The 20825-nt window shown below is 36.6% G+C and overlaps 1 protein-coding gene across 4 annotated transcripts in view; it reads right to left on the bottom strand.

The window, feature by feature from the left end:
- VPS8 (VPS8 subunit of CORVET complex) overlaps positions 1-20825 on the bottom strand; it is a 286912-nt gene that overhangs the window by 122692 nt on the left and 143395 nt on the right. For all 4 annotated transcript variants that reach the window (XM_068546385.1, XM_068546384.1, XM_068546387.1 and 1 more), the window contains exons 31-35: positions 20731-20813; positions 19917-20001; positions 18931-19029; positions 11496-11585; positions 6258-6304 (exon numbers count right to left, since the gene is read on the bottom strand). In XM_068546385.1, coding sequence (XP_068402486.1) covers positions 6258-6304; positions 11496-11585; positions 18931-19029; positions 19917-20001; positions 20731-20813 — 404 coding nt within the window. The remainder of the gene's footprint in view (positions 1-6257; positions 6305-11495; positions 11586-18930; positions 19030-19916; positions 20002-20730; positions 20814-20825) is intronic.

Below are 20825 nucleotides of genomic sequence, written 5' to 3'. Positions count from 1 at the left end.
AGTGGAGTTGGTAAAGGAAAGTTAAAAATTCATCACCACACCAAGGGTTTTATTTAAGACACTTACACTGCAATTGCCTCTGAAGGCATGGTCCCACCTTATTCACCATTTTATCTCCCATGCCTGTCACAGTGCTTAGTATGCTGTAGTTACTCAGTAAATTCTTAAGTGAAGTAAATGGGTGGATACAGCCATTTGCTAAGAGAGAAAATAAAGGGGGAGGAACAGGTTTAGACTGAAAAAAGTGAGTATAATTTTGAGCCATTTCAACCTCTCACACATTGCTTAGCAGATAGCAATCTCATTATAAAGAATTATTAAATTAAGGAATAAAGATATAAATGCATGTAAACTATCCATCCATCTATCCATCCATTTACCTAAAAGAAGATTAGTAGATGATGACGTGTTAGGATTTAGAAGGTTGAATTTGAGCTGCTGGCAAAAATACTAACAAAGATAACGATGTCTGGTGGTGAGCCTGGCCAAGCAGACAGGCACTCACAGAGGTAGGAATGCATTTTTATATGTCAAAGTTCATGAATATATATAATGTTCTATTTTTTTAAACTTTGAAATACGCTATTTCAACACTGTGTCAATATCTTAAAATATCCCTTCAAAATTATCCACAGAAACAGTGACAGATTCAATTTAAATCCAATGTATAACTATTTCCATAATCTATGTTTTGCTCCTTGGCAAAGATACTCATTTCCTTAGCAATGTTCAATTTTTACTTTATTTTGATTAAAGACTTAGAAATACAGTACAACGTTTTATGTGTTTTTTTCCTACAAGAAAATCATACCACATATTTCAGAGGCCTCCAGGACATTGCTAACAAAGGCTAAATCGACATTACCAAGAAAACTGTACTGAGGAAAATATTGTGACTATAAATACACTTGCACATTCTCTTTATTCCTTATGAAGCTCATAGCCCCACAGAAACCATCAGTGTCCTTTTGTATTATCCTTCAAGCATCTCCACCCCACAAAGGACCTGCATCTGGATGTAAGTATATCAGGAGAACTCCTGTGAGAAATCTTGGCCAGCAGGAATACACACAGGGAATGGGCGTGGGGTAGGGCTTTATGTAGCAGCTGTCCCAAAGAAGGGAATTGGAAGAGGATGCAAACCCTTTCTCCCAGGCTGTTGGCCTCAATTCAGGCAAATAATTTGTTTCTGGAGGATTAACCTCCCTCCCTTCAAAACTATCTAATCTTTCTACATACAAATGCCACCAATATCTTCGTAGGTCAATTAATTCTACCGAGGGCATTATTTACAGAGCAAAGGTAACTTAAAGAAATTGGATAAAGAAAATAGAGAAATACACATGAGAATTCAACTAGATTATTAGTTCCCTAAAAAATGCTGTTGACAAAATAAGTCACTCCTTTAGAAACAACTCAATAAATACATATGAATGTGAAATCAAATGTGCATAAACTATACCCACGCACCCATGCACACACACAGGAATGAGGATCCTACTAACTCAGGTTTTTGGGGCAAGAGCAAAAAAAGCAATATTCTGCTATGACACATATATATATATATAAGCAGTCACCATCTCAAAATAACTTTCTTTCATTTTCTCTACTCTCTAGAATGTTGCTATAGGAGCTTCATGAAAGGAAAAACCTGGAAGTTAAAAAAAAAAATCCTATTGCTTAAGAAGAACAGAAAGGGAAGAATCAAAGGCAAAAATAGTCTGAAGTTGTCTGCCAGGGAAAACTGCTAGGCAGAACCAGTCTACCTATTCTTGATATTCTTTTGTCCCTAAATACCTTTTTCTATACTCCTCCTAGTTTCCCCAGTACCTGGAAAGACTCTAATCTTTTACTTGAGATTAGTTAACAAGCATACTCATTTACAAAGGCTAAAGTGTGATGGGAAATCATTCAGAGACTAATGTAATCTAGTCCACACAACCTGCTTTCTTCTTAACCCTTGAGGTCAACTGGTATTGGAAAAGGGTTTTTCATCATTGTGTATACTTCATTGTATTCATATGTTAATTGTACACTCTCTTTGTAAAAGTGTCACATTGACAAGCAATTAGCAATTAATTGTGATTGTTTTGATTGGGGCATAGAAGAAGGCAATTTTGGATTTTAAAAATCTACCTAGGAACAATACTATATATCCGAGTGTGCTTATAAAGTGTAGAGCTTAAAGAAGTGTGTGCACCCTGCAACCCCTGAAAGAAGAGGACAGAGTGGAAGGAGGCAGAGTTCAAAGGGCATCAAAGACAAACTTTCTTTAATTCAAAACTTTGGGGCTTCCCTGGTGGCGCAGTGGTTGAGAGTCTGCCTGCCAATGCAGGGGACGCGGGTTCGAGCTCTGGTCTGGGAAGATCCCACATGCCGCGGAGCAACTCGGCCCGTGAGCCACAACTACTGAGCCTGCGCGTCTGGAGCTTGTGCTCCGCAACAAGAGAGGCCGCGATAGTGAGAGGCCCGCGCACTGCGGTGAAGAGTGGCCCCCGCTTGCCGCAACTAGAGAAAGCCCTTGCTCAGAAACGAAGACCCAACACAGTTAAAAATAATAAAATAAATAAATAATTTTTTTTTTAAGAAAAGGCATTCCTTTAAAAAAAAAAGAAACTTTGTCTAAGGCAGGCTCAAGAAGCACCTCCTCCTTACTTCCTCTGAACTCAACCTTCTTAACCTTGCTCTCCCCCTCAATCCAGAATTCAATGTACGTATTATTAGTGATGGGGTTCAGGACACGCTTCCCCAAAATACGGTATGTTGGCATATTGAATATCTTAAGCTCAAGGAATTTGAGAAATGTCAGGTGCAGGAAGGACTCTCTGCCCTTCCCCTTCTCCTGTGAAGCAGATCCTAAGACCATCTTATGAAAGGTACTCTCTCTCTTTCTGGAGGAAAGGAGCATCCTTATCTCTGAAGATGGAGGGACACTGAGAGGAATCCAAACAAACACATCTTGCTAAGTTTCCCCCAGTTTATCACCCTTAGCTCATATCCTTCAGTCCTATCACATTTGCCTATGACTTTCTACCCTTCATCAAACCTAGCACAAAACGCTCAGGTTTAAGTGCTCCTTCAGGTCTTCATGTCCTTATGAAGGCTCCCGTGTCACGTAAAACACTCAATAAATTTGTATGCTTTTCTCTTCTTAATCTGCCTAGGACACAGAAGGGTAAAAGAAAAAAAATTTTTTCCCTCCCCTCACTGGTATTATTTATTTACACTGTGGGTCAAACAGGCTTTTATGGGTTAGTCTGGGACACTATTATTTAAAATACTGTTTATATAAAAATGATTGTATTGAAATGCCAAACATCAAATTTAACATAAATTTACAGCATAATCTTAACTGACGCCTGCCTCCTATATAAGACATAAAATAAGAGGATAAAGTATTGGGTTGGCCAAAAAGTTCGTTCGGGTTTTTCCATAACGTCTTAAGGAAAAACCCGAACGAACTTTTTGGCCAATCCAATATGATGGATTCTGGACTGGGACTCTCAAGGCAGAACACTACTAGATTTCTGGCATCCTGGATATGGTGGACCAATTTGAAAGAATGCTCTTTTTAAAGGTGGAGCTAAAGTTATCTGTCTGGTTAATTCAAGGTTCTGTTAAAGAAAAACTTATCCATGACACTTGTTAAAACAGTAAAGCAGAATTTATTCGGACTCTCATGATAGGCACAGGGAACACTACAATGGGGTATTGCAGTAAAGGAGAGAGCCTGGGCTCAACTCAAACACAACAAGGAAAAGTAGAGATTTATAGCCATGGGGTGGAAGTGGTGCAGTCAATGGATGGAGAGTTACTAGGAGGGTAGGATAATTCTTTGATAAACTGACCTAACAGAATTCCTGTTGAAGGCAGGCCAGGATGATCACATATTACCTGGTGGGGGGGCGGGGGGCGGTGTGAGAAATTTGGACAGATATCAAGGGTGATCACATATTGAGGGTGAGGATTCTAGCTAAACTGACTTAGCAGGATTCTTGCTAAAAATAGACTCTACAAAAACAGAGATGGAAGCCCAAGGTCAGACCTAGCGGAGCAGAGGGCTCAGAGGAGCCTGATTGAAGTTTGGTCAAGGGGAGAATCTCTGTCAACCCTTCATTTCTCTAGGCTAAAGTAGAGCTGGCAATTTAGCTGTTGTCAAAGGTGAGGACATTCCAGGTCATATTGCTTTTGGGGGAGAGGGAAGAGTAAGGACTGTGGGTGCACTGCCTCTCTCTGAAGTAGGTGAGAGAGGGCCTTGCAGCTGAACTGATATGACAGAAAGCAATAATGGGTGACAAGTTAACTTAAGAGTTAATTATCCGGGGTTGGAGTTAGTTTAGGGAGATAAAATATACCGAGTAAATGTAAAATTATTTGTGGTTCGCTAGTGAACAAAACAACTTTCATAGTACCTCTAAAGGATCTTACCTAATAACATATTTACAATCTAGGTATAGGTAATAACAGAGCAAGACTTTCCATGGAAGACCTCTGATACTCTTGTGATTCGCCATTTTTATTACTGTGACGTTTAACTAAATTCAATATCAGAGCAAATGACTATACTGATATTTATATTACCTAATACTTTTTCTTAATTAAAAAAATTAAGATTTGGTCACCATTGTCTTCGGTACTTTGTTACATATGAGAAAAGGCCGAGTTCAAAGCTGAGCTTCTCTGTCCTTCCAGCCTGAGTCTCTCCAGGTAGGATGGATGGAGAACAAGGACTTGGTTAAAATAAATTATCCTAGGGGAAGAGGAGTCAGGTCCTAAGAGAATGGATCGGACACTGGAGGAAGCGGAAGAGGAACAGAAGGAATTTTGCTATGGGAAAAAAGGTACAGGGGCTCCAGAGAAAGGGCTGGGCCCTCCTTCCTCTTCCACCTAGCTCAGTCCTCCTCAGCCCCCTCCCCCTTCTCTCAGCTCCACCCCCAGCTCCCCCATCCTTCTCCCAGCTCTCTTCCTTCCCTCTTACCCCTAACCCTAATTCTAAGGTATCTCCTAGTTAATTCTAGGGGTAGACTAGGGCCCAAACTGGATCTGAGGGAAGTACAAATGATTCATAAAAATAAAAAAAGATGTCTAGCCTCAGTAATTTCTGAGAACAGGGAATTAAAACACAGATACTTTGAAAAGGTATTGAACTGAAGTTCAGGAGGGTATGTAGTCAGACTGCTCTTCTCAACATCTGCATATGCACATCTGTATGACTGTAAATTTAAATGAAGCGTAGCCTGCTTAAGGTTTAAATGACTGAAATTTCAAAAAATTATTACAATCTACAAAACTCCTGGTATTTTGGTATTTAAAAATAGCACAGAATACTAGAATAACCAAAACTTTCTATTTTTATAATATTATAATCTCTAAAGTAAGTATATGACTGTTTTCAATGGCTAGTGTACATTATAATGTAACTTAAAAATGTGTATGTCTGATGTGAAAGCTATGTCATCCTGGAATATTACATTTAGGCCAGTGATGCTTAACTCTAGAAGTATATCACAATGATTCTGTGGGGTTGGGGCCAGGCAACTACATTTTTTAAAGTTTCTTAGGTTATTCTGACACACAATTCTGGTTAAGAGTGACTGTCTTAGAGGATGTTAAATACCACACTCAGCTCCCAGTGTACTCCACGTTGTCACAGGAAGACGTTAAGATCTCACATAGGGAGCTACTTTGCTTACAAATCCATTACTAATTTCATCATCTCCTTGGGTTAGTTTTTATTTGATGAGTACTACAGCAGCACTTAAAAAAACATTTACACTTTCCTCTTCACACCTCCAGGAAAGTTATTTAAAACTAAACACTTCAAATGAAAGTTTAAAAGGTAATATATTTAGAGGTGGGCAGGGAACTAGGTGTTTACTTTGAAAAGTAAAGCTATCAATCTACAGCATGGAATAAGGAATCAGAAGGAGAGATGCTACCAGAGACAGGGGAAGCTAGATGGTCATCAAATTCTTCCTGAAACAGGTCCTCATGGTACACCTTCTTTATTTTCTTTACATTGATGACAACTCATCATGTATGCTCATGTGCAAATGGAAACAAAAGTATTCCTTCAAGATGTAATCAATTTTCCAATCATGTATTTAGAATAATCTCTGTAACTATTACTCCTGCTAATATTAAAAATCAAGAGCTGACTATACTATTTGGATATCATGAGCCAGTTTCTTCAATTCAATTTATTTCCTTTGATTTCTCATCTATGTATTATGAAAAACTAAATTTTATTAACATACCTTGGGTCAAGAAGACTCCTCAAAAATTTGAAAAGCAAAACCTGGTTCTGAAGAGAAAAACAATAAAAAAATACAATTAAATATTAAAACAAATTCTTCAGACTATGCCATGGTAAAGAACTCTAGAATATCTCTTTAAAAAGCACACACAGGGGCTTCCCTGGTGGCGCAGTGGTTGGGAGTCTGCCTGCCGGTGCAGGGGACACGAGTTCGAGCCCTGGTCTGGGAGGATCCCACGTGCTGCGGAGCAACTGGGCCCGTGGGCCACAATTACTGAGCCTGCGCTTCTGGAGCCTGTGCTCCGCAACGAGAGAGGCCGTGATGATGAGAGGCCCGCGCACCGCGATGAGGAGTGGCCCCCGCTTGCCGCAACTGGAGAGAGCCCTCGCACGGAAACGGAGACCCAACACAGCCATAAATATTTAAATAAATTAATAAATAATAAAAATTAAAAAAAAAAAGCACACACGCATATGATTACTTCCATTATGTCCTCTGTACAGATCTAAGGAATTCTAAAGAATCATTTGGAGGTCATTTCCTCTCAGTAATTCTAATCACTGTCACATACTCAATTTTGAGAGTAGAAGAAATACAAACACCTTGGTTATTGGCCCCCCACCACTGCCAAAAAAAAAAAAAAAAAGGCCCTCTATTGAGACAAATCCCTTAACAGTTCCCAGCATGAAGACCCTTGGAATGGCAGGTGCTCTGAACTGCTCTGGCTACAATGACGGGTACACACTGCCTCACCTGGTCCTCCTTGTGACAACAGCCAACTGTGAGACAGTTAATCTAGGTGGGGCGGGAGGTTGAGGCCCAAACAACAACCAGTACCAAAAAAGCTCATTAACTCCCCAATATAATCAACTACAGAAGAAATGGCAAACAGATTAGCAACTAATATGCAAAAAGTCTGGCTTCTGTTTCTTCCACTTTTTAGCCATGTGACTTTGTGTAAGTCACTGACTCTCGTAAGCCATTCGGTTTACTTATGTGAAAAAGAGAACAGCAATATCTTCTCTTCCTCCTGCACAGGATAGAGGTGAGAATTAAGTGAGATAAATCTTAGAATACTATATGAATATTAATAATGTTTCTAAGTTCTTAAGAAAACTAAGCAAAAATTATTATAGTTTCATTTTCCTTTTTCTTTATTTTTTGACACATTCTAACTTCACCTATAAAAAGCAGGGGATCTCAAAACCAAAAAGGATTAATGTCATTTAGAATATAACATTTTAAATATATTTATCAGTCTTTGATTTTCTATCTTTTCCCTGGCCTATCACTTTGTTTTATTATACATGGCTTTCCTTCTGGTTATACCTTAATATTCTGGCTTATTTTTCATTTCAAGAATTCTGAAAATAATTGGTCGGAGGCATATTTCTTGCCATCAAAAGTGAAGGTAATTTATAAAATTTGTGTGGGATTCTTATACAATCAATAAAGTGCTGCAATAAAAAAAATACTTCATTTCTTTAAAAGGAATGTGTAAGACTCCACAAACAGTCCATGGTCAAGAGCCACCTTTTTTGTGTGTGTAAATCATTATATATATATATATAATATATATATATATATATATATATTTTATATATATATATAAATTTTATATATATATATTATATATATATATTTTATATATTTGTCTAATGAATGACATTATATTCATTTACCTAGCCTCTCTGCCTCTAAATATTTTAAAGCCTGTAGGAAAAAGAAAATGCTGCAATGGATAATCTTACATTTTTAAAAAAAAATGTAGATCTAGTTTTGTTCTGTTTTGTTTTTCAATATTTATTTATTTATTTGGCTGTGCCAGGTCTCAGTTGTAGCACGCAAGATCTTCACTGCCACGTGCGGGATCTTTAGTTGCAGCATGAGGGCTCTTAGTTGCGGCATGCGGGATCTAGCTCTCTGACCAGGGATTGAACCTGGGCCCCCCTGCATTGGGAGCGAGAAGTCTTAACCACTGGACCACCAGGGAAGTCCGATAATCTTACATTTTAAATGACAATAACATCACTACAGACAAGAAGATTCATCAAAGTTGCTGACTTTTAAAAGGGGGAGATGCTCTGTGGGTTGGGAGTAGTTTCAGCAGAAATGTACCCCCCCCACCAGAACGGACTGGATGACCCTCCACGCACTTCCTCAGGACCCTGGGCAGTCCTCTATCATCAGTCAAGTCAAACTACTCTACAATTATCTTTTGGCTTATCTGTCTTCTTGAGCACAGGGGTACATTTACAGCTGACCCCTGAAGAGCACAGATTTGAACTGAGTGGGCTGACTTACACGTGAATTTTTTTCAATAAATATATTGGAAAAAATTTGGAAGATTTGCAACAATTTGAAAAAACCTGCAGGCTAACCACATAGCCCAGCAATAGTGAAAAAATTAAGAAAAAGTTAGGTATGTCATGAATGCATAAAATATACATAGATACTAGTCTATCCTTACATAGGCATAAGATGAGTGATAATAAATATAAAATATGCCTCCCTCTCTCCCCTCTCTAGTAATTGGAGAAACTGCATGTCAACCGACCATCACATGTGTTTTTTTAAAAAAGTAACAATGTTTCCAATACTGTATCATGAATATGACTGTAATACTATATGCTATAAAAATTTTATAACAATTCACGCATTAGTGTATACGTTAGGCTACTGTGAAGCAATCATATCGATTACACTAGACTACCATAGAGCAATCATTTGCTTTTTCATTATCAATGTATGAATTGTTATACCTGTAAATAAATACAAATTTCTTTTTCACATGTTTTCATTTTTGATGTCTAGTGTTAGTAATATGTATAACAGTACTCTGTTTAAGACAATATTGATATGGGTACTGACGGATGATTCATCTTATGAAAAGATGACATAAATGTACAGTATTGATAAGTTTAGTTCAGTACTGTAAATGTATTTTCTCTTCCTTATGATTTTAATAATATTTTCTTTTCTCTGACTCACTTATTCTAAGAATACAGTATATAATACATATAACATACAAAGCATGTGTTAATCGACTGTTTCTGTTATTGGTAAGGCTTCCAGCCAACAGCAGGCTATTAGCAGTTAAGTTTTTGGTTAAGTCAAAAGTTATACAAGGATTTTCGACTGCACTGGGGTTGGCACCCCTAACCCCCGCATTGTTCAAGGGTCAACTGTATATGTTTTTGTATCCTTAGCACTTTTATCAATGTGGTTTTGGCCCACAGCAGGTACATAAGTATTTATTGAATTAATGGATGAGTCCTTATCTTGATTTAATGGACTTCATCATGCTGGACAACCAACCCTACATCTGGGAGTCATTTTTAACTCCACCCATCACATTCAACTAATTTCCAAGCCCTATACATTTTATTTCACAAACGTATCTTGGACCTGTCCTCTCCACTGCCACTGCTTTCATCCTGTCCTCACTGTTTTTTGCCAAGACCTTTTGCCTTCCAACTGGTCTAACTGTTCCCTCCTCCATCTGCTCTCTTTGCCAGTCCATTCTCCATACTACAGAATTAATTTTCTACAAAATGAATCTAATGGTATAATTCCTTTGCTTAAAAAACTTCAGTAATTCTCCAGCACACAGAAGATACAGCATAATTTCTTAGCATTACATATAAGATTGTTCAATATCAGCCCCAAAAGTCTATTTCCCAGTCTCTATACTTTTAACTCCTTCCCTCCAATATACCTTTTACAGCTTAATCTAATGCTTCTTCCACCATCGTCTTTACCACATCATCCTCTGAATATGCATGTTGCTTCAAGACTTCATCAAGTCTTTACATACCCAGAACCCTTTATCTAGAATGCCCTTCCCAATTCTCTGCCTAGAAGACTGATACCAATTATTCAAGACCCAGTGCAGGCATGTCTGGGAACTCTTGTCTGCTTCTCTCACACAGTCTGTCACTCTCTCCTCTTATTCCTACAGCACTTTTTTACATATGTCTGGTGTAGAGCTTATAACACTGTGCTGTGGTTATATAAGTGCTTCTCTGTTCCACAGGAAAAATTAAGAAAAAGACTGTATTCTTATTTGTGCCCCCCAGAGCCTACCATACTGTGGGGTACAGAGTGGCGCCACGGCAGTGTGTAAATGAATGAATTCCGCATCTTTGTCTCTCATGTCAGCTGCCTCCCACTCACTGCTTTGGTTTCCTTCTTGCATACCTAACCCCTACTACTATTACTGCTACTTGAGGACTCTGGGTTGTGCTACATGTGCCTGTCATTGTCCTATTCCCTATCTCTATCACTTGTGGCCATACGATAATAAGCAAAACTCACTACCAGCACTGCCACAGTAGTGACAAGTGAAATACTAGGTCCATTAAATAGTACTTCAAACTGAGCATCTCAATATTCAGCATTAATATACCTGTATTCTAGCTAAGATTTTCCAAGAAAAATTCTAAACAGTCAGCATTGGGACTTCCATGGTGGTTCAGTGGTTAAGAATCCACCTGCCAATGCAGGGGACACGGGTTCGAGCCTTGGTCTGGGAAGATCCCACATGCCCCAGAGCAACTAAGCCCATGTGCCACAACTACTGAGCCCACGTGCCACAGCTACTGAAGCCCACGCGCCACAGCTACTGAAGTCCACGCACCTAGAGCCCATGCTCTGCAACAAGAGAAGCCATCGCAATGAGAAGCCCGCGCACCGCAATGAAGAGTAGCCCCCGCTCACTGCAACTAGAGAAAGCCCGCGCACAGCAACGAAGACCCAACGCAGCCAAAAATAAATAAATAAATAAATAAATAAATAAAAATACAATAAAATAAATTTTAAAAAATAGTCAGCATTAACCCAGTAGGAGGATGACAAAAGTCTGAATAAATAACATGAACCCTGAAGAGAATATGGTTGCAGTCACTATAGCGAAAGATATGGAGAGGTGGGGATGGGGGAGGACCTTCTGTGGATTATGATTTCTAGGTAACTACAGGTTGTATTTCCAAAAATATTTCTGTGATGTTAATATTTGTTATGCACAAAGATGAACTCCCTCATTTCCAGATTGAGATTATCACACAATTGCTTCCAAATACACACACACACACACACACACACACACAATGTGTAGAAACTGCTATTAAAAGGCAACTATCAACTGAAGAAATTACTACAGTCAGAAGTTCTTAGGTGGATATCCAATAATTGTCTCTCCACTAGACGTTTCTTCCCAGCATATTTTGTGAAGTTTACCTGAAGTTTTTTAATGACTGTTTCAATCTGTTCAGAAAAGTGAGTAGCAACCAGCTCTGCAGCTTTACAGGGCTTCAGGGACACAAGCTCCTGTAATGAAAGAAAAATATAAAATAATCTTCAATGTTAAAGTTAAATAGAATTTCCACAGACGTGAAGTATGATCACCTACCTCAATATTTTCATGAGCTTCTACACTGCATTTCAGGAAACCTCCATATAGGGCCAAAATTTAAAGACATATTGCAAATGAGTAAAATTAGAAAACTGTCATGTAAAAAATCAGATTTTGATATGAAAGGTAATTCAGAATTCTTAGAAAATGAAAGCACTAAAATTCTGGATTTAGGCCATGATATCTACAGGATGAATGGAAGGAACAAAAGCTTCCCAAATTCTCTGCCAGTGAATTTACCCTTGAGCTTAAAGTGATAACTTAAAGAAATGGAAAAAAAAAGAACATAGTTGCAATTTCTCTAGCTAAGAATCCTAAAACTTTACCTCTGATGCCTGGTAGATTTTGAAACCAGAGGTGTCTTAAGAAATCAACTTCAGGTCATAAGTCTTAAATGAGACTAAGAGGTTGACCACTGTTAATAAGACCTATTTCTGTCAAATCTAAGACTTCCAACCTGCCCTCTCCTGAACTTTCCTAGACACTACTGGCTTTCCTTTTCTTCTTGAAACTCTCTTCTTGGTTTCTGTGACCCTATTCTACCTTTTCTACTGCATGTTCCATGGCTAAAATGCCAAGACCAGCTATAGATCAACATATTCTATTGTCAAATAAAAATAAGACAGTGATATGTATCTAATAATTTTGTGTTAGTATGTTCAGATTGATAATACTTAGCTGACACAAGTTACTGTAGTTTAAACTACTTTTATACAATACATCTCAAAACAGAGAAGGCACAACTAATCAATATCACATATGAAAAGGGGGATATTACTACTGATCCTCAGACATTAAAAAGATAAGAAACTATTATGAATTAATTTATGTCAAGTATTTAAATATTTAGTCAAAATGGATAAATTCCTAGAAAAATATAATTTAATAAACTGACTTAAGAAATAGAAAACAAGAGCTTCCCTGGTGGTGCAGTGGTTAAGAATCCACCTGCCAACACAACGGACACAAGTTCGAGCCCTGGTCCGGGAAGATCCCACATGCCGCAGAGCAACTAAGCCTGTGTGCCACAGCTACGGAGCCTGCGTTCTAGAGCCCGCATGCCACAACTACTGAAGCCCATGTGCCTACAGCCTGTGTTCGGCAACAAGAGAAGCCACTGCAATGAGAAGCCTGCGCACTGCAACAAAGAGCAGCCCCCGCTCACCGCAACTAGAGAAAGCCTGTGTGCAGCAACAAGGACCCAACGCAGCGAAAAAAAAATAAAGAAATAAATTAAAAAAAAAAAAGAAATAGAAAACATGCATTGATTTTTAACCACTAAAGAAACTGAATAGTAAAAAAATCTTCCCATATGAAACACTACAGGCCCAAATAGCTTCACTGGTAAGTGCCCAGTGATCATTTAAGGAAGAAATTATTCCAATACCAATTAATCTCTTACAGAGAATAGAAAAAAGGAATCTACTTCAGCTCACTGTATAAGGCTAGCAAAATTTTGATACCTAAACTCAGCAGAACAACATAAGAAAGGAAAAGAAAATTACAGATCAGTCTTAATTGTGAACTAACAAATAAAAACAAAATCCAACAATATATAAAAAAGATAATATATCAGATTCAAGTTGCATTTACCCATAGAATTCAAGGCTGATTTAATATCAATAAAATTTATGACAAAAATAGAATAAGGGAGAAAAGATAAAATTCATTCATGAGAAAACTGTCAGCATACTAGAAATAGAAGACTTCCATAAAAACCTTTACAGTAAACATTGTACATGTTAGAAATAAAATTTTTAAAATATCATTAATAGGCTTCCCAGGTGGCACTGTGGTTGGGAGTCCGCCTGCCAATGCAGGGGGCACGGGTTTGAGCCCTGGTCCGAGAAGATCCCACATGCCGCGGAACAGCTAAGCCCGTGCGCCACAACTACTGAGCCTGCGCTCTAGAGCCTGCGAGCCACAACTAGTGAGCCCGCATGCTACAACTATTGAAGCCCACACACCTAGAGACCATGCTCCGCAACAAGAGAAGCCACCGCAACGAGAAGCCCACGCACTGCAACGAGAGAGTAGCCCCCGCTCGCCGCAACTGGAGAAAGCCCGCATGCAGCAACGAAGACCCAATGCAGCCAAAAATAAATTTACATAAATAAATAAATAAAAATATTATTAACAATAGCACTGTTATGCTAAAATATATGAAGTTGTGACAGTAAATCTAACAGTGGATGAAAAGTCTCTACAGAAGAAATTATAAAACTTCATAGAAAGTTATTCAATAAACGGTTACACCCTATGGTCATAAGGTGGAAGACTCACAATGTAAAGATGTCAATTAAATTAAAAATGATTCAAAGATTCAATGTAATCCTTGTCAGAATCATAAGGTTAGAAATTTTTTTTGGTGGAACTTGACAGGCTGATTCTAAAATGAATTTGGAAGTAAACAGCCAATTCTCTTAAAAACATGAAGACTTATTATAAAACCACAATATTTCAAGTAGTGTGGTACATGTAGAGACAAAGACCAATCAAACAGAAGAGGGCCCAGAAAAAGAGACAAAACACAGAGATCCTTGATATACTTATGATAAGGTAGCACTGCTGAGCTTTTAAAATAATTGTTGCTAGCACATAGCTCAATGGAACAGGACAGAAAGCCCAGAAATAAACCCACGCACTTATGGTCAATTAATCTACAACCAAGGAGGGAAGAATATGCAATGGAGAAAAGACAGTCTCTTCAATAATTGGTGCTGGGAAAACTGGACAGCTACATGTAAAAGAATGAACACAGACCATTCTCTAACACCATATACAAAATAAACTCAAAATGGATTAAAGACCTAAATGTAAGACCAGATACTATAAAACTCCTATAGGAAAACATAGGCAGAACACTCTTTGACATAAATCATAGCAATATTTTTTTGGAGCTATCTCGTAGAGCAATGGAAACAAAAGCAAAAATAAACAAGTGGGACCTAATCAAACTTAACAGACTTTTGCACAGCAAAGGAAACCATAAACAAAACGAAAAGACAACCTACAGAATGGGAGAAAATATTTGCAAATGACGTAACCAAAAAGGGATTGATTTCCACACAGCTCATACAGCTCAATATAAAAAAAAAAAAACACGACACAATTGAAAAATGGGCAGGAGACCTAAATAGACATTTCTCCACAGAAGACATACAGATGGCCAGCAGGCATATGAAAAGATGTTCAACATGGCTAATTATTAGAAAAATGCAAACCAAAACCACCGTGAGGTATCACCTCACACAGATCAGAATGGCCATCACCAAAAAGTCTACAAATAGTAAATGCTGGAGACGGTGTGGAGAAAAATGAACCTCCTACACTATTGGTGGGAATGTAAATTGGTGCAGCCATTACGGAAAACAGTACGGAGGTTCCTCAAAAAACTAAAAATAGAACTACCATATGATCCAGCAATCCCATGCGTAAGCATATACCCAGAAAAAATGAAAGCTCTAATTCAAAAAGATACATGCACCCCAATGTTCACAGCAGCACTATTTACAATAGTCAAGACATGGAAGCAACCTAAACGTCCACGGACAGATGAATGGATAAAGAAGATGTGGTATATATATATATACTGGAATATTACTCAGCCATAAAAAAAGAATGAAATAATGCCATTTGCAGCAACATGGATGGACACCTAGAGATTATCATACTAAGTGAAGTAAGTCAGACAGAGAAAGACAAATATCATATGATATCACTTGTATGTGGTATCTAAAAAAAAATACAAAGGAACTTATTTACAAAACAGAAATAGACTCGCATACATACATAGGGAACAAACACACATATATAGAAAACAAACTTATGGAAGGGGGGAGGGATAAATTAGGGAATTTGGATAAACAGATATATACTACTATATATAAGATGAATAAATAACAAGGACCTACTATATAGCATAGGGAACTATATTCAAATATAGTTTATATATTCAAATATATTAAAATATCTTGTAATAACCTATAATGGAAAAGAATCTAAAAAAGAAAAAAATATATATATATGTATAACTGAATCACTTTGCTGTACACCTGAAACATTGTAAATCAACTATACTTCAATTTTTAAAAAGGAGGAATAAAAGGAAAAAAACTGTTGCTGGAGAACTGGGCAGCCATATGTTAAAAAATTAATTGGATCCCCATCTCAAATCATATACAAAAGTGCTTTCAGGTGGATCTAAGATTTATAGATGAAACAAAAAACAACAAAGCTTTTAGACAATAATATAGGACTTCTTCAGTACTGAAGGAAAAAATTGATTATTTTGACTACTTAAAAAAAAACAAAAAAAACACTTTTCTTAAAAAGGACCATAGGAAAAAAGCCACAGAGTAGAAGATATTTGCTACATGTATCACTGAAAAAAAGACTAACATCCAGGATACATAAAGAACTCCTACATCAATGAGTACAAGATACATTCTAACAGAAAAATGGGCAAAAGACTTGAACAGGGACATCACAGAAAGGAAATTTAAACGGCCAATAAATATGAATCTATCAATCCCATTAGTAATTAAGGATATGTAAATTTAAAACAATGAAATATCATTATTCATCCACTAGATAGACAAAATTTTAAACTCAAGCAAGAATACAGAGTCAATGGAAAATCTCACACAATGCTGGCATCTGCTTAAGTTTAATATATTTATCCCAGTTAACTGGCAACTACAGACCCTAGAACAGAGATTATCAAATGTTAACATGCATCAAAATCACCAGGAGGGCTTGTTAAAATATACTGCTGGGCCCTGCCCCCAGAGTTTCTGATTCAGTAGGTCTGAGGTGAAGACTTAAACTGCATTTCTATCAAGTTCTCAGCTGATGCTGTAATGCTGTACCAGGGATCAAACTGAGAACCACTGTTCTAGAGAAATGCACGTGGCAGCTGTGTTCAAGATGCATGTGTAAGAATGATCCTGGATGGACTACTTTTAATAGTCAAAAACTAGAAACAACTGAAATGTCCATTAACAGTAGAATGGATAGACTGTGATATACCTGTAAAATTTAACACTATACAGTAATAAAAATGAACTAGCTACAAACAAAATGTATAAATTTCTCAAAATATTGAGAAAAAGAAAATACAGAGTATAACTTCATTTATATAAAGTTCAGAAACAGGCAAAACAAAAATACATATTTTTAGGGGTGCAGGCAGGTGCAATAACAATATATAAAAGTGCAATAAATTATCAGAAGAACGAGGATAATGAATATATTAGTAAGGCAGTGAATTGTGATAAGCAAAGGATACATGGGAATAGCCTGGGACACTGGGAATAACTCTATTTCTGGGATGCTGGCTTCTTAATTTTTTATTAAACTGTACTTTTATGCACTTTTTTGTTTCTTTTTTTATATTTCAAAATCAAAAATATTTTTAAAAATCTCATGAAACGTGTGTTGTCCATATTGGAAAAACCATCTTTACCAGAGATTCTTTACCTGAAATCTACAGACCCAATCTAAGAATGGCTTTTAGGGAGTCTGTGGACCCCTGAAATAGCAAACAAAATTATGCGTCTGAGCACATGCACAATACTATGAGGCACAGGTCCAAATCTTTCACTAGATTCTCAAAAGAGGTCTATAACCCCCAAAGTGTTAGGAGCCACTAATCTGTACATTATGTAGACTGTCTGAAAACTTTATTATGAGGACTTTCCCCCTACGTATTTAATGTTGATTTTATTTACATTACCAAAGCCACACAAGTCCTTCAAAAGAGTCTATAGATTTCTAACGTGGCCTTAAGAAGTGTTAAAAAGTTCAAGGTGAAAAAATGTGCAGATGTGGGAAAAACAGCAGAAATAATTGCTGTGCAGCAACAATACTTCTTGCTTCTCCAGTATGAGTTTTCTGCTGAATAATTTGTTTGTTCATTGATTAATTCATCATGTTTCACATTATGTGGAGAGACACAGCTTCATTTCTGGATGTCTGGAGTCCATGTGCTCAAACCATTGCATAATGCAGATGAAGTGAAATGAACAATGAGGCATAATGTAACTATGGAGACTTAAAGGGGATGATGAAAGGAAAAAGAATACAAAATGATTAGAGGAAAAAAAGATATAATTCAACGTAGAAGAAGGTTTTCTTGGGTTCTTTCACCAAGATATATTGATCTTATTGTTAGCAGGAATACGATAAGACTAAATAAATAACATATATATGTTCTCAATCCAATAGATGAAAGTGTGGAAATTACTTCAGCCCACTGACTGTACCACCTTTCACACCAGATGTTTTACATAAGATGCTGTTCACATTTCTGATCTTTCTAAACGTTACAATTATCAGGAACTAAAAGTATTCACACTACATGCAATGCTTTCTCAAAGTTTCAGAGCTCTTATTATTTTTCATATGTAAAAAAATTTTAAAACATGTTGCATAATCATATCTTTCACTACATCTCTAAACCCATCACCAGAAGTTACCTGATCCTTGCTACACGGAGGAGGAGAGAAACTCTGTAGATATAAATGTTATTTCCAAAACTAGAATTACCTCAACATCCTTCATTACTACTTTTTTTCAATAATTAGTGACCCATAATACAGAACAGATTAAAACAAATCTCTAGCTCTGTTGGTTTCTGAAGAATATTGTATTTATGAACCTAAAGAAACTAAAGTGAGGAGTGATTTTTGGGCCTCTTTTTAGAATGCATTCTGATCACATGTTCATCACACACATATTCGTCTCTCCACTTAGGCATCTATAAGCAAGTTTTTAAAAAAGAACTTTTAGTTTCAAAGTCAACTCTTGCATTCTTGTAAAACAGCATGCATAAACAAAATCAGAATCATCATCCTCTTACATAAGGAAGGGAAATACATCAGAGAGAACAATTCATTGCAGTAATGTTTCTAAAATTCCATCAGGTGACTAGGGGGAATGGCTCCGTCATGTAGTAGAGAAAAAGATCAGTAGTACTTTCAGAATTTCTAAGAACACTGTAAAAACCCACTAAAATTCCAGTTTGTCAACTAGCTGATTGAACATGAGTTATTTTCAGAAGTCATGATATAATAAATTGTATATGACATAGGTTTTACAAATACAAATGTGAGGTAGAATAAATTATCTGAAAAAGATGTTAATCCTCGAGCAAATCAATTTAATAATATAATACCTCCAACTGCTTAGTTAGAAAAACTTAATTTGGGAGATATCCATACAAATGGGAAAGTTTTAAAAATTCTTTTGAATCAGTACCTCAATATGATCCATTGCCTTCTGCCATACAGACTGCTTCTCCTCTGCACTGTGTCCAGGAATGGATAAGATATTGTGAATGTAGTTAAAGACTTCTTCCTGAAAAGCACAAGACAATGTAATTCATTCATTCATTCACTCAAGCAATATTTAGTCACTGTCTACTAACTGTACCAGTCTTGGTAAATATCTGTTATTTGGAGATGGAAAACCATTTGGAGATAATTAACTGATGGACGACTGACTTAAAAGAGAAACAGTAATTGTTTAAAGTTTAGGGTAGATTCTTAGAAGTTGCAAATCTGTTCCAATTAATGTTAGTCTCAATTTCATTAATCTAACAGTGAATATCATTCTTTTGCTTTGGTGGTCTCTGTCCACATTCCCAATTTCATCTCAAATCACTTTTGCCCTCGCCCGTTATGCTCCACTTACAATGATCTAAGCTTCATTTATACGATCTCTATTCAGTTCCTTGAACATGTCAAAAAATTTTCCCACCTCAAGATCTTTGCATATACTGTTCCTGATCCTGCAACATTTTTCTATTGGCTCTTGCCTTCTTTTCTACTGGCTTCTTCTCAAATTCCAAAACTCAGTTTTTAAGTCATTTTATCTGAGATTCCTTCCCTGGCTGCTCTGTATAAGTCAGTTTCCCCATTATCCTCTCATGTTGCACCCAGTTTCTCTAGCGCTCATCACAATTTGTAACTAAATATTTGGTTTTCTTACTGTCCATCTCCATCACTAAACTATAAGTTATAAAATTACAGGAACTATATATCTGTTTTAATTATCAATATATACTTGGATAATAGCGGGCACTCAATGAAACCCTGTTGAATAATGAACAAAACTTTAAATCAGCAAACATATGTCCAAATATTTCTACTGAATAGTTACACCTACCGAATAGTTATTTCTTCTTGATAAGGGGAGGAGGGGGACTGAGTAAGAAAAAAGGGTAAAGCTGTCTCTTAACTCACCTCTCTTAGTGGGTCACGTAAGTAGCAATCAATAATTTTGTCATATTGGTGTTCTCGTTCATACATAAATTCACAAATTTGATAGCTAGAACATAAAAGGAAAAACTTCAGTGTACCAAACAGGCAGGTGGTTATTAGCTTATTGTTTCAAGACATTTGCTCAGGCATAGAGGTTAGTATTAAGGAAAATGAATATAGTAGATGTGATTTCTATTGTTAAATGAAGTTATAGTACCTGCCATTCCTCTAAATATATGTTTAAGATGCTGCTGAATACTACGTTTATAAGAAATTTCAAAGCTTGGTACAAAATAAATGTTAATGCAACAATGCGTCACATAAAAAATAGTTAATATATTACATATCAATATAATCAATTATATGAAATTTCCCTATTCAGAATTAAATATGTCAAATGAAATATTCAACAAACTAAATAGTAGTGCTAACATATTGCATCTTATTTGCTACATTAAATTCTGCATTGTTTATTATATATATAGGATAACTGTCAAAAATCTATGAAATACCATGGAAATGTTAAGTAAAAAAAAACTACAATAATAAATCATAAGGCTATTTCATTTTCACACTAAAATGTACAAGCACTTCAAATTTACTTGCTATTAATTTCTGCACATCTAACTAATTTCTAGACTTGAAAGGCAGAAACTTTTGCACCCAGGTTTTTTTTGTTGTTACATGCATAACTTTTCTTAAAAAAATGGCAATGCATAAATAAACTGGGCTTCAAGTTAGAGAAATATAATTTAATAGTTCTATGGGAACTAATACATGGCTTCAAGCAACTTACAATTCTGCCTTTTCTGCCATACGGATGAGCCGACTCTCTTCAAATTGAACTATGCCTCCAGCCTGCAGCAATTCTAAAAGGACCTGAACATTTAA

The sequence above is a fragment of the Eschrichtius robustus genome, chromosome 6 (assembly GCF_028021215.1).
Source record: "Eschrichtius robustus isolate mEscRob2 chromosome 6, mEscRob2.pri, whole genome shotgun sequence".
NCBI classification, from domain to species: Eukaryota; Metazoa; Chordata; class Mammalia; order Artiodactyla; family Eschrichtiidae; genus Eschrichtius; species Eschrichtius robustus.
Note: the sequence above shows the minus strand (reverse complement) of the source record. Positions and strands in the feature narration are given on the sequence as shown.